At 41.4% G+C, this 22,201-nt stretch overlaps 1 protein-coding gene across 1 annotated transcript in view; it reads right to left on the reverse strand.

Annotated features, from left to right (window-relative positions):
* RCC1L (RCC1 like) overlaps positions 1-22,201 on the reverse strand; it is a 338,336-nt gene that overhangs the window by 51,972 nt on the left and 264,163 nt on the right. The window contains exons 8-9 of the mRNA XM_069614751.1: positions 21,053-21,140; positions 17,260-17,433 (exon numbers count right to left, since the gene is read on the reverse strand). Coding sequence (XP_069470852.1) covers positions 17,260-17,433; positions 21,053-21,140 — 262 coding nt within the window. The remainder of the gene's footprint in view (positions 1-17,259; positions 17,434-21,052; positions 21,141-22,201) is intronic.

Here is a 22,201-nt window from a genome sequence, read left to right on the forward strand (position 1 = left end):
GGTGCTACAATAATAAAATGCAGATGCCCAAAAAGTTATAGGAAAGTACGATTCCAAAAATAAATTATGGCAAGATTTCTTTCATGGAAAGAGTAAAACAAAGGGTGAGTGGGAAAAAAAGGTTCCCACTCACACAGGAATATAGAAAAATAATACTCCAGTATACCAAACAGTGCTGGGGATCTCACAGGTGAGGGAGATTTAGCATAAATATGAAAATGTAACCTAATACCAAGCAACCTCAGAAACTCGAAGGCTGGTAGATGTCGGGCATTCTGTAATGTCATGGCCATCTGCAGAATATGCTGAGCCCTCACTTCGGGTGGCAAAGCTTTCTCAGAGGAAGCATTCAGGCTACTCCAATAAATTGAAGCTTTTGAGAAGGTATCACGTGGGACTTCTTGAGGGAGTAGCCCAGTTTGTGGAGAGAGTGGCAGGTGAAACTGAGATGATCCAGACCTGTTTGAGAGAACAAGCTCTGATCAGTCAATCGTCCAGGTAGGGGTAGATGCAAATCCCTCCCCTCCTTAGACTTACCACAACTACTGCCATAAACTTGGTGAAGACCCTCGGCAGAGGTGAGCTCGAAAGGCAGAACCCAAAATTGAAAATGAGAACTGCCAATGGTGAATCTCAGGTACCTCCTGTGCTTGGAATGTATGGGTACATGGGGGACAAAGAGGCAGAGGTTGTGTGGGCAGCTCTACCCTCACGTCCTTGTGAACCATGAGGTAGCCTCCTCTCTCCCCTTTGAGAAAATGTTCCTCTCCCTCTTCCAACTTAAGAATAGAATTGAATCGGCCCTCAAACTCAGAGGCAGAGTGGAATTGCCGAATCACTGCTCCCAACAATTTTGCAGCTGCATTGGAAGTTTGCAACTTTTCCAAACTCTTATCGGCCTTTGAACCTAACAAATGAGAGTAATCAAAAGGCACATCCAACAGCCTTGCACGAACGTCCAGGGCAATGCCTGACTTGCGCAGCCACGCAAAACTTCTGGTCACATCGCTCACCGTCCTAGCGCGACTTACGCAATCAGAGGTGTCTAAACCATCCTGGAGAGACTGACACATAGCATCTTTGCCATCCTTGCCACAACCTCCTACAAAGTGTTTGAATACTTTGCTAGGCCACAAGTATCATTACCGGCTTTCAGCGCCATGCTGCCTGCCGAAAACCCAATTTTCCCCAGGGTGTCAAATCTTTTGTCATGCCTATCTGGGGGGATTGTGGGATAGGCAGCCGCCTTTGAGGTTGATGTGGCCACCTGAACAAACAGACTTTCTGTAGATGTCGCGACAGATATTCTGGATCCATAGCAGAGTGTCTGTACTTCGTAGTCAAGTCCTGGAGTGGTATCAGGCCTTTCCAAGTTTTCTAAAATTCGTTTGTTCAGTGTCATATGGAAAGGTAAAATAGGACCCTATGGAGGGCCCTTATCAAGGATGTCTTAAGATCATCCTTCTCATACTCTGCAACAGGCCTGCTCCAGCCCAAATACTATGTCACCTTGACCATGACTAAATACTCTCACCTTGACCATGACTGACCTATATGGAGGCATCAGCATGCCCAGTCACATCTGGCATGGCAAACTCCACTTTCAGAGAAGTATCCAAGTCACTGGCATCCTTCAAGGTGTCTACCAGTTCTCTTAACCTTGACACCTCAGAGATTAATTTAGAAGTGGCATATTCAAACCAAACAAAGTGCTTCTCTCTTCCTCCTCCTCCTCTTCATAAATAGAACTCATCGTCTTGAAAAAGTCCCTTTTGCCAAGTGCTTATAAACCTTCAACAAATCTGTCGAGGATTCTGATGGCTTCGGTGTCTAAGAACTCGACGTCGATTCTTTCGACGGAGCACAAGAGGAAGATGATGGCTTCGACTTGACTCAAGGAGCCGAATCACTCTACTCCCCTCGAGTCAGGCTTGAGGACATACTGCCAGGCACTTAAGTGCACGAATAGAAGATTCTGATGACGCCCTGTCTGTCTCATGAGGCACAATGGGGTCAGGAGACTATTTCGGTTCACTGGAAGGGGTGGATGGTGCTGCCTTTGTGCTTGAAAAAAACTTTAAGAGACTAGAGGGAATATTTATCTGGACCTCTTTAAGACAACCCTCAAAACGTCAAAACCACTAAACATACCACACTAATGCTTAAAGGGTCCCTTGCTTCTCCAGTACCTTCTTCTAACTCAGTCCTGCATGTTGTTTAAATCATTAAATTACAACATACTTATTCCAAACAGTTTTTTTTATCAAAAATATCAATTTATTTACTCTCAGTAAAAACACCACTAAAAAATACATTCACAATTATCTCAACAAAGACAGCATCTTGCACTTTTGTCTAAGTTCAATTATTACACATTTGCCACTATTTTTGGTATCATTGACCACAGACAACTTCTACATAACATTCTATTTTCTAATACATATCTCTGTTATTAGATAGTTCATCAGTAGAAGACACATTTTTCAGTTTTTCATTTACTTTTTATATCTTCTCCTTTCTTCACTGGGTACTCTAACTTCCCCATAAAAATCGTGCTCTACTCATTCACACTTATGTCATTCATACATCCTTTCATTCTACAATCCACACTACCCAACATGTTTCTTTCCTTTATCAGTTCTCATAATTTCAGGAAATTCTTCAGGGGTTAATTTTTGTATAGCAACAGTCTGTTATGTAGTGCCCATTCGGTCTTCTTGTATTCTTTATACTTCTTGGTCAAGGCTCATGTGTTCGGTTCACATCTGTTTCATTTCTGGGCCAGAATTCCACAAGAAGGTATCTGTGAGAAGCAAGTGTATGAAGAATGGATTTAATTATTAACCCAACTTCTATGCAGTCTTATTCCTACATTCTGGGTATACAATTTACCATGAGAGAATATATTCTTCCAATTCTTCAGTACTAGACATGTGCTACTTGGTAAAGGACATTATCACGACACATCGTCTTTTCATAAGGTGGTTTACCGTTTTTCTAGTGACCTACCCTCTCTATTTTTTACCGTAATTCCCCTGTTCTTAAAAAAGGGGCATTTGATAATTTATTTAGTTTCCCAACGCTCTCACCCTACTGTTATGGTACACTATTTACCTTCTGGCTTTTACCTGCAGGTTGTTTATTTTCATCCATCCAGGTATCTATCTCTAGGTGCTTCTTAATTCTCAACACTTGTGTACTGCCTTTGTGGGTTCACCTTTTGCAACATCTATCAATACAGAAAAGTCACTTGCAGTTATTCCTGGTTAAACTGGTACTACATATCCTATGTATAATAAGCATAATCTGGTGTTACACTTAGTTCTAGGGTATGTACCTTAATTAGGACTTCCCATGTTAGAGTCCTCCATGTTTGCTGTTTCCAGCTTATCCAGACCCTTCAGTGATCTTTGTACGAGATGAATGCCTCTTTTTGCTTCAATGGTTACGACCTCAGTCGTCCCGGGTTCCCACGTGATCTATACACGGCTTCTTAGTGTTCTAAGTGACGATATCTATAGAAGAAAAAAACAAAAGGTGTATCTTTAAAAATTGAAACATTCCGCCCGCGTGATCTTTAAACGGCTTCTTGGTGTACTAAGCGTCAATATCTCTTATAGCTAACTCACGGGACATGTCTTTAGAAATAGGGACATTCCGCTCTATTATATCTCCCTCCTACAGTCTTACATTCGCTGTCTCGGATGTTTCGCTTACCTTCTAGCTAAAGGGCTTGATCCATCTGCCTCGCGGGTTGCTGTCGGCGTTCTCTCGCTTCTTCTGACTTCCGTCGTCTCTGTTCGCATACCCGGATGTTTTTGCCCGCGTCACAGTCGGTTCCTCCTTCCGGCTTGTGTCCATTTCCATGTTCTTTTCTACATTGTTGTCGTTAGGCGCGGTTCCATCTATCCAATGATATTCCGTCACGACATCGTTCCGGAATTACAGGTCCTTTTTTCTTGCCTTCGTTACTCCGTATTTATTTCTTTCTTCTTTGGTACTGCCTTTCCTGCACCATAGATAAGGATCTAATTTCCTGACCCATCAAAGTTGTTCTTCACATATGTTTCTCTATGCTTTTTTCAACATGTAAATGTTGTATTCAGCTACAAAGCTGAACACGTTAATTTCAATCGTATTTTCTCATCAATCGCTTTTTGGACAACACTATACGATTTTGATGCAAATTTATATCCAGTTCAAGTGGTAGCATAACTTCATTTTGTATCACTCGATTTTTTCATTGAGACCCGTCTCACAGCATTTTGTTAAAAAAATTAGTTCTTTTTCTTTTGTTAATAATTTCTTCCTGTCGATGTTCATATCATTACTCTCTTTCACCTTGTAAACCACCGACCACTTTAATTCTTCTGCCTTATGGATCATTTCAACGAAATGTCCTACCATAGGTGCAGAATGAATTCTGTTCCTTATGCAGCTCTTATGTTCCGTTATCCTGGTTTTTATTTTTCTTTCAGTCTTCCCTATATAGATTTTTTTACAGGGACACCATATCACATATACCACAAATTTGGAATTGCAGTTAGTTAGTGTTTTCTGTCTCCACTCATTTCTCAGTCCAAGATCTATTTGAGTTGATTTCTTAGTTTGAGAGCAGCACGTACAACTGCCGCACGGTACATGTCCCTCTAGTATTCTCATTCCCCAACTCTCTGTCAGTGTTGGTTGAAATTTATGTTGTTTTGTTATGTCATTGCGCATTATTTGGTCCTTCACAGTCTTACTTCTTCGGAAAGCTATTAGCGGTTTTTCCAGTGGGCTTTTTCCTTTCTCCATAATTGTCCAGTTTCGGTATATGATTTTCCTGATCCGATTTGACAGATTACTATACGTGTTCACAAACCCCAATTTGTCATTATCTTTTCTTTTCAATACCGGTTGTTGCTCAAGTAAAGCTTCCTGGTGATTATTGTCAGCCCTCTTCATCGCCCGGTTTACCAGTTTTTTAGGGTAGCCTCTTTCATATAAATTAATTCTCAATTTATTGGCCCCTTCTCTATAGTCTTCTCTGTTCGTGCTGTTCTTTTTCAACCGGAAAAACTGCCCGAAGGGCAGGTTATCCCGTGTGTGGTTCGGGTGAAAACTAGTATAATGTAATAATGCATTCCGATCAGTTGGCTTTCTGTACGGTTTAACAAAGAGTTCTCCTTTGTTGGTATCAACCTTTATTGTTACGTCTAGGAAATTCACTTCCTCTCTGCTGTAGTTCTCAGTGAACTTTAAGTGTTGATTTTGTTCATTCAACCATTTGAAGAAAGAAATTGCTTCACTCTCATCGCCCTTCCAAATTAAAAGCACATCATCTATGTACCTCTTCCAGACCTGGATATTATTTCTGAAAGGGTTGTTGTCACCATAGATCACTCTTTTTTCGAAAGCCTCCATGTAGAGGTTTGCGATGCTCGGGGCTAGTGTAGCCCCCATACCCGTTCCCTGTATTTGTTTATAGTAGCATCCATTAAAATGGAAATAGTTTTCCGTTAGTGCTACTTCAGCACACCACAGTATGAAAGAAGCTGGGGTTTCAGTGTTATTATTTTCCATCAGGAGTCTTTCTTCCAAGACCTCAAGTGAGGCCCTTTGTGGGATATTCGTATACAAAGATACTACATCAAGGCATATCAGAATTTCTTCAACTTGGTTAACTGGTCTCCCTTCTACTTCCTTTATAATTTGTGTGGTATCTTTTATAAAGGAAGACATCTCTCTGACCATTGGTTGCATGAAATGGTCCGCAAATCTTGATAGAGGTTCTAATACCGAGTCACAGCCTGACACAATTGGTCTCCCTGGAGGCCTAGTTAGACTTTTATGAATTTTCGGGAGAATATAAAATTGTGGTGTCCTTGGTTTGTCTGCTCATAGAAATTCTGCTTCTTTCTTTGTGATCCATCTCCTTTCCTCTGCTTTTGTCACTTTCAGATGGATCATTGTTTCCAATTTTTGTGTGGGATTCTCATCTAATCTCTGATAACTCTGGCCATCTTCCAGTTGTCTCATACATTCATCGATGTAATCTTTTCTATTCAGGATAACGACGGCTCCTCCCTTGTCAGCTTTTCGTATTATTATGGAATCATTGAATAGTAGTCCCTTTAGGGTGGTTTTCTCTTTTCGACTTAGATTTTGGAAGATCTTTTCTTTTTCTGTGTCTTTCTCTAGTATAGCAAGTTCTTGTAATACTCTATTTTCAAAAACTCGAGCTTCTGCAGTCCGAGAGTGTATTGGGGGGCAAAAGTTTGATTTATTATGCAACCCACTATCTGGTTCGGTGGAGTCCTCTTTATCTTCAAAGTATTGTTTGAGGTGTATTTTCCTCATGAATTCTGTTAGCTCTTCCCTAAACTTAAACCGGTCATGTTTATTAGTGGTCACAAAACCAAGTCCTTTTTCCAATGTTTGAGTCTCAATTTGGCTAAGGTTGTATTCGGAAAGGTTTACCACAGTGCTTTCATACTGCGGGTGACTCTTTGGTCTGGCTCCCATTCCTGCTTTCCTGCTTTCCATTCCTGCTTTCCTGCCTTTGTGCTAACATTTTGAGATGAAATTCCTCCAGTTCGGCCGTTGAAGCAGACTTACCTGGAAAATGTACCTGTTTCCTATCGTGTGAGGAGTCAGAGGAAGACTATCGGGACTGATGGCATTGCTTCTTCCGCGAGGACGATGAGTGTCAGGATCTCGACCTATCGCACTTAGCATGTTTGCTGCTCTTTTTAGTTCAGTGAGGCGAAAACCTCCTCGAGCACTTGTCATCCGACAACCTCATTTTTGACAGGGTAGTGGAAGGGCATTTGGACAAGGGCCTACCTAGGGTGAGTTCCCCTTCCTATCCTTCAAGGACTTAACGGTCAATAACTGGCACAAGCCACAGCTGTCTACCTTATGGCCTACTCCTAAACATCAGTGACCAATTTGGTGTGGAACCGTGATGGACAGATTTGATCCACAATCCGAACACCACTTGAACCCGTTCTTCGGGGTAGACATATCAAAGATTTTGATAAACGCAGAAGATAAAATGCTGATGCAAACAAACCGTTTTGAAGCAAGCTGTGCAGAAAAACAGAACTGAGGCACCGGCCGCAGTACCTGCTACATATACCAGCGTCAACATCATGTCAGAGAGGGATGGAAGCCACAAGTCGACAGCGCCTTCTGCTGTTGAAGTTTCCAAAGCTGCAAGCAGCACATTGGATATATCAAAGATGAGGAATACGTGGGAGGACACGATACATTAGAAAATGTATTTAGAACCTTAGCCTGAAGCACCATAAGAATTGTACTCTCTTTACTGTTAAGTGTTTACCTAAATTCTCCAAATATAAGCAAAGAAAACAAATAATTGGTCTTTTTTTTTTTTTAAACAAAACCTGCACCTAAGCTGTCTTTTGGATCTTAAATAGCAGGCGCCTTTATTTACCAAAATCAGAGAGAATCCTTCACTGCACTTCTAAAAGATACAAGGCTGAGAATTCAAATATGTGGCTTGATTACCCACAGAGCACTCCAGCGGGTGCTCAACACACTGACCTACCAGATCTATATCCTGAGGTGGCTCGCCCAAAGGGGTGCCAGGGCAGTACCCCCCATTAAAATGTTCAGAATCCTCCAGATCCCTTAATTTAACCCAGCCAAAAAACAAATGCATTTTCAGTATGAAGAGTGATTTTAACTCTCATCATAATGATGCAAATGTAGTGTATGCATTTGAAAAGAATCTAAAAACATTACAAGTCTACTTGTGTTGTCTCTAATATCCTGCACAAGACTTTACATGAATGAAGGCCGGCATATAAAATGACCATGCCTTCACTCATGCAGAGCTCTGTGAAAGCACTATGGAGACCATCAGTGATGTCACAGCCTGCAGAATCATTCAGGAGGCACTGGTAAATCCGGTGCATGAAGGATACTGAAGGCCCTTCTGCCCTCCCTCTGTCTGAGGCTAGGGTTGGGTTAGAATGCTGACCCTGCCCTCTGCCTGATCCTAGAATAGGCAGGAGGAGAGCTGAAGGGCATCCACCAACCCCCTTTCAATTGTGATGACAATTGGAGGAAAGCGGGAGCCCAATACATTTTTAAAATAAAGGGAATGTTCTGTGTGCATGTGTTTGTGTAAAAAGAGTTTATTTGAACAGGGTGTGTGCATGTAATAATGAGTATCTGCGTGAGAAAGCATGCGACTGAGTGCACTGTGAATGTTCTAGGTGCACTCGTGAATAATTGAGTAACTGTATGGGTGAATGACTGCTTGTGTATGAATGTTTTTGCGTGCGGAAGGCTGAGGCCAGGGGGCATTGGTGCATGCAGCCGAAGGCCTTTGTAAAACGCCATGGTATTCTTACTATGGCATGACATTTTACAAAGGTGTTATGGGCAAAGCCAACGTGATGCATACTCTTCCATATCAGGGGTGGGGGGCCATTTGTGCAGCAAGTACGCAACAATAAGAGAACATGACTTTGCAGCAAAGACATGTTTTCTCACTGTGGCCTGGCATTTTATACTGGCATTAACGGCAAAGCCAACTTGGGAATTGTGCAGACTAAGGGAGTAGCAATGGGGGGCAAAATATGCACCCTCCCTAGCTAATTTGTTTATGGCTCAATATGAGCAGACACATGCACTACTAAACGATGATCATGCTAAAAATGTCATTCTGTGGAAGTGGTAAATTGACAATGTATTTGTTATTTGGAACGGTACATGCCAAGGTTCTGAAAATGACTTCCATTACCTGAATGATAACACCTATGGTATCACACTAACAGGACATTGTAGTGAGACTAGCATTGATTTTCTAGATTTACATATCTATATAGATCAAGAACAAATACATATGAAAACAAACGGGAAATCCACAGAGGTCAACTTCACACTTCATGCGGATAGTTATCATAGGAGATCCACAGTGGTCAATATACCATCTGGTGAATTCTAAAGCGCACAACACAATTGCAGCAAAGAAGAACCATATGAAAGAGAATGCCAACTCCTCACAGTGAGATTTAGGGAGAGGGGTTACCCACAAGCAATACTTATGACGTTGAATAAGACACGCAATTTAGACAGGGACGCTATGATCAAGACGAAATGAGTAAAAAATAAGATATCTAACAAAACAATTGACATCACACGATACTCCAAAGATACTCATCTCTACCAATTAGTGCATAGACATTGGCACATTTATGGCTAGATCCTGATTTGAAGGAGTATATCACGACTAAACCAAGATTTGTATATACACAAGCACCAACGATCAAGAACATTGTGTGCCCATCTTTCCTTGATGTTTGCACTCGAGATACTAAAGATGGGAGTGACTGGCTGAGAACACGGTCAGGCTTCCACAAGTGCGGTACCTGCAGCATGCGCTGGTTTGCTCATGCTGATTGCAACTATTTTGAACATTCAGACAGCTCTACAATTGTCAGAGACACTATCAATTGCAGAACAACTTATGTTGTACATGCCATCATCTGTGTCTGTGGTAAACTATACATAGGCAGCACCATACGTCAGGTCAGAATTAGACTCAGAGAGCATTTTGACAGTTTAAGCAGCCAGGATGCTAAATTACCATTAGCCGTACACTGGCAAAAGCATCAACAACTGCAGGACAAAAAAGACTTATGGTATAGGATTAATGAGGGCTAAACAAGGTAAAAGAGGGGGAGACTTGAAATTAAAACTGCAATGCATGGAATCTAAATGTATTTGCAAGGAATCTAAATGTATTTGCAAATTACGTAGCACCTCTGTAGGCCTCAACACATGCCACGAAATGAATGCGTTTCTATGATATTGTCCAAATTTTTACTAAGCACCACTAATTCACTTCTCTAATGAGGGAGCTCGTTATGGAAAATATGCTTTCACAACCTGCCTTTTTCCTAACTATACAGTCACTGCTTTATATAAAGGATCATGGACTTTGCCCCAGAGTGACTGCTTTGATGTTAAGTTTCACACTCCTTATACCGATTCATTTCACTAATGAGAGAGATCTTGCTGGAACTTATGCGTCCATGACCAGTCTCATTTCGGTTTCCTGCAACGTACCATCCCTAGTATCAGTTATATAACTAATATCAGTAACTAAAAACAATCAGTGGAATAAATCCTGTCATATGTGATGCGATCACAAGTTGACACTAATTTACGGTTTCCATTGGACTATGGCATCAGATTTTAATAATCTGCTCATAGCATTTAACTAATATTGATGTCTCGCCATACTGGATGGCAGGCATCTCCATAGCCGCACTCTGCAGCGCAAGGACCTAAACGCTGACAAACAGGACCTCACGTCCGTTGTCATGGCATTGACGTTTTTCGCATTAGAAGCCAGTATTATTAAGAGCTCAGTGCATGGCGTCCCGCATGCGAGCAATATTGAAGAAGTGCCAGGCATCAGCCAAGGATATAGACATTACACCCATTGTGGTAAGCGCTACATGCAGCCTATGTAATGTAGCTCGCATCCTGTCTTATTCTTTGATCCTTTCTTCTCTGGGATTGAGAATGCTGAAAGCATGTAATCCAGGATTACTTTATGTAGTTACCATTACAGTAATCTACAATCATTTGCTAAAAGACCCATTTTCTTTCAGGCTAATCTAGAAATATCTGAGACACAAACTCAGAATATTTTCCTTTTCAATCCATATCAAGATGGTTTGATGATCTGCATATATGAATCTCAGTAAATTTAGATGAAATAGAATAACACATTTTGCGACAATTGCCATATCACATACACAACTTTTTGCCGTCAATGTTATAAGTCTCTGATAATAGTTATCAACGCTAATCAGTGTGAGGATTTGTCATATAAATATAATTCATCAGGAAATCATATTCTTTCTCTGTTGCTTAGATCACTGAAGTGTATCAAGTTATGGTAAACCAGCATGCCCTTAACTCTAATGAACAAAATACGAAACTAATCCTACTCACCTATTATGGTTCAATCCTGGTAAATGGACGTTTCTAATCACTATAGCTACCGACATGATCTAATGCTTAAGGAGTGTTTTTTGGCAACTTATGGTTTATAACTCATATTCATAATTTCATCCAAGCCATCATCCATTCACCCGACTCACTTTATGGCTAGAGCCCACTATGGTCTACTAATAATCCTGACTGAATGCCAGGGACGGTGACGCATTTTACAGGGTTAGCTGGGTCAGATAAGGATAAACGGCACACTAACACACTTAGAGCATGGAATGACTCAGAACCAATAACTATATCTGTGGGCACGTTTGCCATCATTTTATTCAAAAAACAAATGACCTACATTTAAGCTAACAGTTTGATCTGCTGTTCCCCGTTTTGTGTTCTTTGCTCTCTTCCCCAACCCGACTGTCCTTCACTTTAACCGGTATTTAATGTAGATGGTTTTGACATTTTACGAAATTTAGTTTTTGGTACAAGTGTTAATCTATTTAATGTCAATGCTAGTATTTGTGCGTAATACTGTGTTTCATATTGATGTACATCGTTTACAACTTGTATTCAATTCATCTGACGTGTTCCAAAAACATTTTTGTATAACGTTTATGCATATTTATTGTGTTAATGGCAGCCTTGTGGATAACCTTTGGTCGAAACACGTGTCGGATGCGCTTTAAGCCTAACACATGACCTCAATAAACCAGTCTGCATTTACAGTAAATGTTTTTTGAGAATCTATATTCTAAACGCAAGAGTGAAATTAGATTTGCCCTGCGCAGCCCACCATTCCCTATTAATTAACCTCTTTCCAGTTTTGGAGGCCCTAGGGGATGGCGTCCGGGCATGTGTAATGCTGCAAGCTTGCTTACATATAACACTTATCAGTAAAACAGAGCCATTGCGCACCCACCTACGTCTGTACCCCATAGCTTCACACATTCTCAACTTGGGAATTGGCATTTGTACCAGCAAGCAAAACAGAGTTTCCTATTGCGGCGCAGCTGTTTATAATGTTATGGCTAACGCCAACTTAATGAGTGTTCTTACATGGGTGGGGCATTTCTGCAGCAAGCAAAGACATGTTTTCTTCCTGTCTGATGGCATTTTATACTGGTATTAAGGTCAAATCCAACATGAGTGTTCTTACGTGGCCATACAGTCCTACATTGGTGTAACCAATCCGGACAGATTTTCTTATTGTGGCACAGTATTTTTAACTGATGTTAAGTGCAAAGTCAACAGGATGAGTGTTTTTGCATATGGGAGGAGGGCATCCTTTGTGCAGCAAGCAAATGTATTTTCTTAATATGGCATGGCATTTTATGTTGGTGTTAAGGATAAAGCCAACATGAGTGTTCTTAAAAATGGGGGGGGGGGGGGAGGATGGAAATGTATGCAGCAGGAAAAGATGTTTTCTTTCTGTGACATGAAGTATGTTCTTATGTGGGGATATAGGCCTATATTGGCAGAGCCAGAGTGGATATGCTTTCTTACAGTACCATTACTGGCATTATGGGTAAAGCAAACAGGAGCATACTCTTATGTGGGAATACAGACATATATTGGCACAGCCAGCATGGACATGTGTGGGCATAGTCAGAATGAAAATATTTTTGTACATCGGCTAAATATTGGCTTATGATGGGCAAATGCATCATGGAAATGCACTGTTGATTACTTGCATCTAATGCATGTTTTCATGTCTTACCCTACATAATTGTAAACTGTGTGGCTTTTTACCCACATTTCCACAGAAATTGTCCTGTATAATGCATCCACTATTTACAACATTTTCATGAGGGGAGAACATCCCAGAACTTCCTTGATTGGTTCAGCTCACTCCCTCAGTCACGCCCTTATATTCATGGCAAATTCTTACACCCCCTCCAATATAAAAACTCACTAACCGACACTGCCTATGTTATTATGCCAGCATAACCCCACCTACTTTATGTTCATTTGAATTTATAAGAAGCACAAGTAGTGTATTGGATTGAATTAACTGCATCTAGGTGGTGGAAAAAAAATTCAGCCAAATGAGAGAGAAGAAACGTCAAGGCAAAATGTTTTGAGTTGTTTCCAGAAAGTTAAAAGGGAAGTCAGTGAGTGGAGGGTCAAAGAGAAGATTGTTTCATAACATAGGGCCAAACCCAGAAGCGTCACTCTCCTGTGGTGGTACACCGGGAAATGGGAACCTCCAATAGGCTCACCCGTTGTTTCAACTAAGTAAATAAATGTATGGTAGTTTGCATTGTTGCAAACACTTCAAATTACTTTGAAATCTGTACATGTTTTGTAAGGGTTAAAAAGGAAAGAACAGAGACTTGGGGGCTTGGGTGGGAGTGAAGGGGATGGGAGAAAGGGGGGGCATGGTGGGTCCGCACCCAAATTAAAAAAAACGAAAACAATGCAAGGTGATTTCAACAAAGTACATTACCACCAAGTTATTTACTTCGTTGTAATAGCATAGAACCCTCCCAGTAGGTGTAAGGAAGAAAGGGTTCGGACAGGTTTATAGGGATGGATTTTCTTACACGTGTATAATGGTGCCACGCCATGGAGAACATCAGACACAAAATTCTAAAATTCTTTGTCGAATAAGAAGTCAATTTAGCACGCAACTAGTAATAGAAATTGTGGAATTACACGAGTTTGAAAATAAGTTGGACTGGTGCATACTGGGCTACCTAAAAGCAACGGATGGGCAATTTGACAGACAAGCATATAAAGTGCTTGCATAGTTAAGGCGTGAGTTGATTAAAGCACCTACCACTGCTATGTGGTCCAGTCTGGGAAGATAGGGAAGGACTTGCATCAGCATCCGAATACAGAAGAAAATCTTTTACAATCAAAAGTATTTATTTACCAAAAGACATTTCCAGGGTCTCACATAACCCCTAGCTTTTTTACCCTTTGAGTGAGTGGTAGAGGTGACCAAACAATGATGGCAGAATTTGTTCTCTTGTGGAGTCCTGTAGTAGGTGCCTTGCACCCAAGAACATACATTCTGTTTTGAGAATTGAGGTGAAGGTGAGAATTGAGGTGAAGGTTGTTGTTAGACAATCAGTTCCTCATTATATTGAGACCAGCTTGGAGTTGACCGATATTCACTAAGACCAGACATATTAAGAAACAGCTACACATCATCTGTGCAAGAATGCAATTAGACATTAAAGATATAGATGGCAGTCATCAGTGTTTGAATACAGATCTTAAATAAAAGTGGTCAATGGGAAGAACTCTGAGGAACCCCACAGGAGGTGGGGGAAAGAGGCTGAAAGGATTTGGCAACACTTTATGACCTGGGATCTATCCTGCAGAAAACCCCAGAACCGGTTCATAGGTCCATTGTGAAGTCAAGCAATCTCTGAAAGGCATGAAAGAAGAATGCAGTGGTCCACTCTATCAAAAACTGCAAACAGAGTGCAGATCACCAGAAGAGACACATGTCTAGAGTCTCCATGCAATTTCTGGAATGCAAAGCAGACTGAAAAGGGTCCAGGATGTGGTTGTCCTCAAACTTAGTGTGCCGCTTGTGTCGCTACCTTTTTAATGAATTTAGAAATCCAAGTGAGGCCTGCAGTAAATGGTTCTTAAGTAGGGGAAAAGTGAGAGTTTTTTTAACCCAGAGGGAAACAAACTTTGGTAAGAGAAAGATTAACAAAATGGGCGATATGTTATGTGAGGACAAAGGCATTCTTTTGGTGCAACTAGTGCAGGCAATAAGTCAGCACTTGGACGTGTTGGTTTAAAGTTTGGCAAGCAAGGAGAGGATTTCTTCATTAACATCTGTAAATAGAAATAACTGTTTATGTGACAATGCAATCTGAAGCTCTTTAGATAGATCTGATGATTTTGTCTGGGATAGACCTTCATATATCTTTTGAATCTTACTGATTAAAAAAAAGCATTGAAATTGTCATGTGCAATGACGGCTCCAATTTCAGTCAGATACATGGAGGATTAATAAATGTTCTGACAACTGAGACAAGTTTGGTGGGTCTACTAAATGCAGAACTAACACGACTACGTTAAAAAAAAAAGTTTTGCCCTTACTAATGGCGTTTTGTATAAGCAGAGAGATTCCCGGACTTCGGCGAGAAGTGGTCCTATTTTCGCCACAGATTTTCTTTCTTTCAATATAATTTCTGAAGGAATTTTTAAGTCTAGCAAACACCAAGGATTGGATACTCTGTTTATTAGATGACGTACAGAATGATTTTGTCAACATTACTTTGAAATGTTGCCTGGCGTTGGTTAAATAAATTGGCTGGGCAATCGGGGAAACGGATGGAAAGCACTGAAGTAAAATCTTTAGGGCTGATCTGAAGTACAGCCTTGTTTACCTTTGTACATCATGGGGAGTACTTCTTCAAGCGCTAGAACGGTAAGTGAGCTTCATTAAAAAAATATTCTAACAAAATGGTCACTCTAAAAGTAAGAACCAGTGCAGTGCAACCTAGCACACACTATATCTAGGCAATGTCTGCCAATGTAAGAGATGGAAGTTGTCTGAGGATTAAAGAGTGGCAAACTAAAAACGCCATTAATCTAGTAGACATGCACAACTTGGGGGGGGTTCATGCCAAATCTCGCAATCACCAAGAATGAGAAGTTTATCGTTAGAGTAAATGGCAGATAGAAAAATGCTTTTCAAGGCCTGTTGGGAAGTTGATGGCACAACCGTGGGGCCCATAACCAAAGAGGACAGATGGCATCTGTTGATGTGATTTTTAAAGTGAATAAACATATTTGAGATTGAGAGGAATCATCGATGCTTAAAGATTCAAATCACAGTATGGAGAAAGTATCTAAAGATAGTTGCAATGACACCACCTAGGCAGCCTTCCCCTTTAAACCATTTTACAGAGTAGCCCTTGGGGACTAATAGGTAAACAGTCCTCAGTACACTAAGCTTTGGTGATGAATAGGAAGTCTAGATTATGTTGGCTAATATTGCCCAATATGATAGTATAAAGCCACCACTGCATTATTAACTGGTGATCTAGAGTTAATGAGTGCACATGAAATTATATCGGATCCATTTTAGGCGATATTAAAATGCGCTTCCTTTATTGCAGCCATACAAGAATGTGGGTAAAAGCCCCGGCTACCGTGCCCTCCTCACTCTATGCTCTGGTGATTCCCAACATTCTTTCACCCCTCCCTTCTACTAATAACTTGGAATGTATTTAACGTGATGCTGCAGCTTGTCCACAGCAACACAAAAATGCATATATAAACGCCCATTTCTACTACGTACAATAGAGCATATGCTAAAGAAGATGTAGTATGAAGCAGGGGGCTAAGAGTGGGACAAGTAGTTCTAAGAATCATGTGGGGCCGGATTGTATTGTGGTATCTAAGCGTGATAGACTTCTCATTATTATTGAGGGCAATAAGGAGGTTCCTGAAGACTGGTGTTTGGCAATAGGATGCCATAGGAAGTACAAGGTTAGCTGAAAGCGTCGTTATAGAAGTTCGTTTTTCTGCTGGCTACCTAATGCCTTCCCTATGCAGACTCAGTAACAAGGTAAGGGGGTCTGTGTCACCGGTGTTGTATTTTCCAATGATGCTTTTCTGGTGGGGGGCTTCCCTGAACACCATATTGCACCCCTCCATTCTTCTCACCCATGCTTGGCTCACACAGGATGCTGCCAGCCACCAGCATTGGTATGGCAACACTCTACTCCCATAAACCCAGTGATAGAAGTGTACCAAAAAAGTAGTGGAACTGTGACTCTGGTGTGGGACAGAGCAGGAAGGGAAGGAGCAACATGCAACACATTTGACAAGGGTTGCAGTCATGCTGGCGGACAGCCAATTGAGTTTAAACAGATTTCAGTTTAGCTGTAACTGATATCCGTGGTAAAGTGCAGACGTGTGCTGTAACTTCATAAAAAAACAGTTCGTGACTGGTGAAAATAGTTGCAAAAAGTAGTGGAGCTGTTAACTGTAAAAAAATAAATGTAGTGGAACAACGCTCTCGACTGTTCCCGCTCATTTCAACCACTGCATAAACCAGTCCATTTTAAGGCCAGCGTATTATCACCAGTATTATAACCTGGTATGCTACCAGAGTATAATTCTCTGGCCGGGCTTGCACAGGTCAATTTCCTAGTACTTTAGTTCGATTGGATGCTTAATGAAGCTATCTTGACATTCTCACTTGATCGGCAAGCATTAATTACACACATAATAAATATAATATAGTTTCCTAGTGAAAATGTAATTTGCACTGAAGAGCCACCATAAATATAAATGACCACATACTATTCACAGCAGCAAAGTGGCCAAGCCCGCAGCGGATTTGGGAGACTCGGATGTCTGGGTTGAAGTCAGAAGAGCCAAAAAGAGTAGGTGGGATCATTTCCGGAAGTTTGGTTTCTTGCAGATTTGGTCCTTTGCCAAGTATTCCATATCCCCAGACAAACACGTGACCCTCCTCTACATCAAAAACAAAAAAATGAATTAAAAGAAAATCATTGCTTATTATTAGACAGGCCACAACAAAGTGCTATCTTTCCATAAAATGTGTTCCTACTTTGGAAAAGTTATATATGCATTCACAAAGTAGCAAACAATTTCGACAAAGTGGTAGAAAATGAAACATCAGTTTATTGATTTTAAAAATATCTACACAAGCATTCCATCATTATCCAAATATAGATCTGTAAAGATCTGATAAGAAAAAGTCCCATTACTACACAATATTCCGTTAGTCCAATAAAAAGTATCAAAACCTGTATTTTTGCTATAGATCTGTAAAATACAGATCCTTAAAGTTTCTATATAATTAAAATGATACAATGTAACAGCCACTATTGAATTACATGATTACATTGTGTTCATCCCTTCTTTTTATGGTTAATAGAATAAGGTATAGGATGATAACCGACTAGTCGGATGACAGGCTAATGTTAAAGCAAACATGCTTTTACTCTCGGGTCTAATAATTTAAGAACAGCCTAAATAATAAGCAAATTCAATGAAGTCATACAAAATGGAATTTCAGGTGAATGACAAATGTCACTTACCCAGTAACTGCCTTTCTGTGACGTGTATATGATTAGAATCACAGTCTATGTACAGGCAGGCATCTAGTGGTTGGCTCAGAGTATTTTATATTCTTTTTCGAAATGGAAAAACTGGGCATCGACAGGGGCATTCGCATCACACTAGCCCTACCCTACCTGTACAGGGACCCACAATCCCTCACACGTTGATATCCTCCTTGTTTTCCTGCCCTGAACATTGTTTTCCTGCCCTGAAAATGTTTTGTGTCTGTAACCGAGTGAGATCATTTCTAGACACTGTTCTGTTTCTTCCTTAGGGGGTTGGAGGGCACAGAGAGGTTGCGCAAATGTGGGGGCGCAGTGACTGCGCAAGGCGGGGGTGGGGCAGATGGGCATCGCAATGGGGAGAGGAGAAGCAGCGCAATCAGGAAAGAGGGGCAGCGCAAGGGGGAAAGAGGGGCAGCACGAGGGGAGAGAGGGATAGTGCAAAAGGGGAAGAGGAGGGGCAGCGCAAAAGGGGAAGAGGAGGGGCAGCGCAAAAGGGGAAGAGGAGGGGCAGCGCGAGAGGAGAGGCAGCGCAAGGGGGAAGAGGAGGGGCAGCGCAAGGGGGAAGAGGAGGGGCAGCGCAAGGGGGAAGAGGAGGGGCAGCGCAAGGGGGAAGAGGAGGGGCAGCGCAAGGGGGAAGAGGAGGGGCAGCGCAAGGGGGAAGAGGAGGGGCAGCGCAAGGGGGAAGAGGAGGGGCAGCGCAAGGTGGTGAAGTAACATCCGTGGGTATGTATAATCGCAGCCTTTGGTCGCAGTTGCCCCATATTGTAGTTTTGATCTCAATGTGATTTCTTAAAGGACACTTAAATTGTCAGTGGTACAGTACTTCTCCAATGAACTACAACCTACAGATGCCCTCACAATTTACTGTATTGGCGAGGTTCAGTGCCAAACATATGACATCTGTATATTGTCAGTGGTACTGCACCTCTCTTTTCTGATGGCAATGCTTTGGAATATGTGGTGCAAGCACCACAATGCACCCAAACCAAAAATGAAAAGGTTGAAAAGCTGCATTTCCACTATTAGACACGATATCTCTAATCATTTTATTGGAACGCCACTTTTTAAATCGTGCGATTTCTATTTATAAGTAATTGGCATCCCCTGTTTTACACCGATTTGCCCAAATTAGGGTAAGACTACAACTCCCAGAATTAATTTGTTGAATGAAAACCCAGAATTGGAAAGGAGATATTAGGTCACTTATTCAGTAGAAAGCAGCCAGCCAAAAATAATGCATTTTTACGAAAAATAAGAATAAAGCACACGCATTATTAGAGTTGCTTTGAACAAGAAGGTGACCCCAATTAGTAAAGGGTACAGGTAGCTGCTGGATAAAGCGATGGAAACCAACATCGACCGTCTGCAGATTAACCGCACTGATTGCATTTAGGCAGTGTGATACACACTGCAAGTCGTGACTGTGATTGGAAACACGCGCAATAAACCAATTGCAGAGAATGAGTCACCGCAGCATAGGGACAGGAACGATGTATCCAGTCACATGGAACCCAGAACGTTAAGTAGAGCAGATTGGGAGAGGTTTCTAACATCATGGCATCCAGTAGTGTAACATTCCGTCTGCCTGCTATCCTAAAGCACCGCATTTGGAAAGTGCAGATATTCAGGTTTTCATGAGCACAGAACAATGCAACATAAGACATTTAGCAGCTGATTGATGGATATCTAGCATCATAGCTTTCATCTCAGCTTTCACAGATTCCAGATCTTCCAGTTGCTAAGTATTTTTTTAGAAGACAAAATGCCTACACCTAGGCCAGGGTCTAAGTGGATGCTGTTGCAGCCTGGTTGTTGAGTTGTTTCCAAGTGGTAATCGGAGTACATTAATTTCAAAAAGCACAGCGCGGTGCATGCTGGAAAACGTAATTTTTTACTGCAGAACATACTGGAACAAAAAGTTCCAGAAAAACGCAGACTACGGATCCAGGCATTTCTTTTGCTAATCGCAATTCGCTTGAGAAATGTAGATTCCGCGTGCTGATATCCAACATTCTGGCAGGAAAAGGTTGAAAGATGCTTGTGCCAGGTATTTCAAAAGCTCAGTACGATGCATCTAGTGGATATAGATTGTGGCTGCAAGTCATCCAGTATCACAATTTCAGGAAGATTAAAAGGTGCAAATACGGTCGATGACAGGCCTTCGAGTAGATCTGGATAGTGCAATTTGGGAGAAGTAGTTTCTCCCTGGATGGCATCCAGTAGCTCTGCAACGAGTAGGTTCAAAATTAATAATGTTGGCTCCAGGTATTGCAGTAGCTCAGCACACTGAGTGTTGATGGATATGGATTCTGGATGTATAGTAGCATGTCGATCAGGAAGGTTAGAAAGTGCTAAGCATTCCAATACCTCAAAACCATATGCCCTGGAGGAAATGATTTCTGCTTCAATGTAAGTTGGTACAAAGACATCAGGAAAGTTGAAAAGTGTAAATTCCAGTTTCCAGATCTTTCAGTAGCAGAACACAGAGAAATAAGGGAGTCCTAGTGTTACTACCTTGTAAATGCTCAAATACAGAAATTACTCCAAGTGAACATACATGTGAGTGTGTATCCCATCATGTACTTTCCTCAATGAGGAGGTCCGAGAATCGACGCAAGAGGATGCAGATTCGCAAACTTCCCAGACCTGTGCCTAATCAGAGCAACCCAGATGCCTAATTGGTTATGGTCTGGGTGTAGCTTCCTGTAAGTGCAAAAAGGGCACTAGCAGAGTAAAAACACAAAGGTAAGGCATGGAAGGCTAGTGGCCATTGGTTTAGGCAATTGCTGGCTGCCACCATCAGACTTCCTACCCTGCCCTAATTTAACTACTTTATGGAATGAGACACACTAAACACCAAAGACAATTGGAGCACATTCTTCTAGTTGTTATACAACTTCTTGTTGACACCCCAGAGGCATTTTTCCATTTTCCGCTGTGTACGTTTTTGTTTTACTGTCAACTAATCCTCTCGCCAGCCAGACTTAAAAAGTGACACTTACCATTCAACAGTGCGCTTCCTGTCCCTCCACACACAACTTGCTTCACTTTTCCAACTTCCTTAAATGGCAAATGCCTTGGAACATTCAACTGTATTAAAGATAGAAGACATATGTTGATATTGTGGTTCAAAAGAATTGCCTGCTATTCCGATTTGTATCTTTTATTATGATGCATTTGTATTTTATTATTTGTAACGCGCACCATCAGGGCATCAGGGCGCAAGACTTGAGGTTATTTACATACATTGTTACATATTTGAAGTTATTTACATACATAGTTACATACACGTATTTACAGCAGTAGTTGAGGTGATGAGATATAAAGGCAGACATGTAAAACGAGCAGGGATCATTGCATTAGGATCAGAACATAACAGGGAGAATAGACTAAGGTCCTAGTCTTAAAGTTCGGCTAGTAGAATATGCCCTAAAATTAACAAGGAGTCGCAGGCAGACGCAGGCGACTGTGAACTGTGTTGAAAGGAGCAATAGTGGAATCTCTCAGTTCTGAACAAGGAGCCATGTAAAAACATTAATGCAATAGCGTGCATTATTTAAATATTTAAAGTAGGAGTGTAATGGATTCACTAAAGATACTATTTCCTCTCAATCTTAAAACATTACAGGGTTTCATAGCTTGTGTTCCTTGTTATAGAGAGAAGAGATTTATACGAGACAGGATTCGTCGCTTGTAAATGCCAAGCCGGAATACCCCTCTCACTCTTATGATAAGGTCTGATGTTTGGGGTTAGTAGATGACGCTGGGGAGGTATGATGTAGGACCTGAAGGAGGTAAAGGAAAGACCACCAGGCTGCCCATCTCACCTCTAACCTGTGGAGCCAGCCCTATCTCCCTCACCCATCCCATTACATTACATCTACTCATCACCACTCAATTGTGAAACCTGGTTGCCCAACCCTAGCTGCCCAACATGTTTTCCTCTATACAAATCTTCCCGAGTTGCAGCCTCATATGGACGGACTAATGTGGACCACGCAGCAACTTTTTAGAGACCTTTGTACCAAGTAGTGTGTCAACAGCACTCTTCACCTGACAACCTGAGACAGGAGGGCACACAAGGTGGGTCAATGCAGGGACAAGATACCTCCGAACAACTAGCAGTCAGCACTAGTTTCATATTAGGAATG

The sequence above is a fragment of the Ambystoma mexicanum genome, chromosome 9 (genome assembly GCF_040938575.1).
Source record: "Ambystoma mexicanum isolate Mex_15411 chromosome 9, UKY_AmexF1_1, whole genome shotgun sequence".
In the NCBI taxonomy this organism is placed as follows: domain Eukaryota; kingdom Metazoa; phylum Chordata; class Amphibia; order Caudata; family Ambystomatidae; genus Ambystoma; species Ambystoma mexicanum.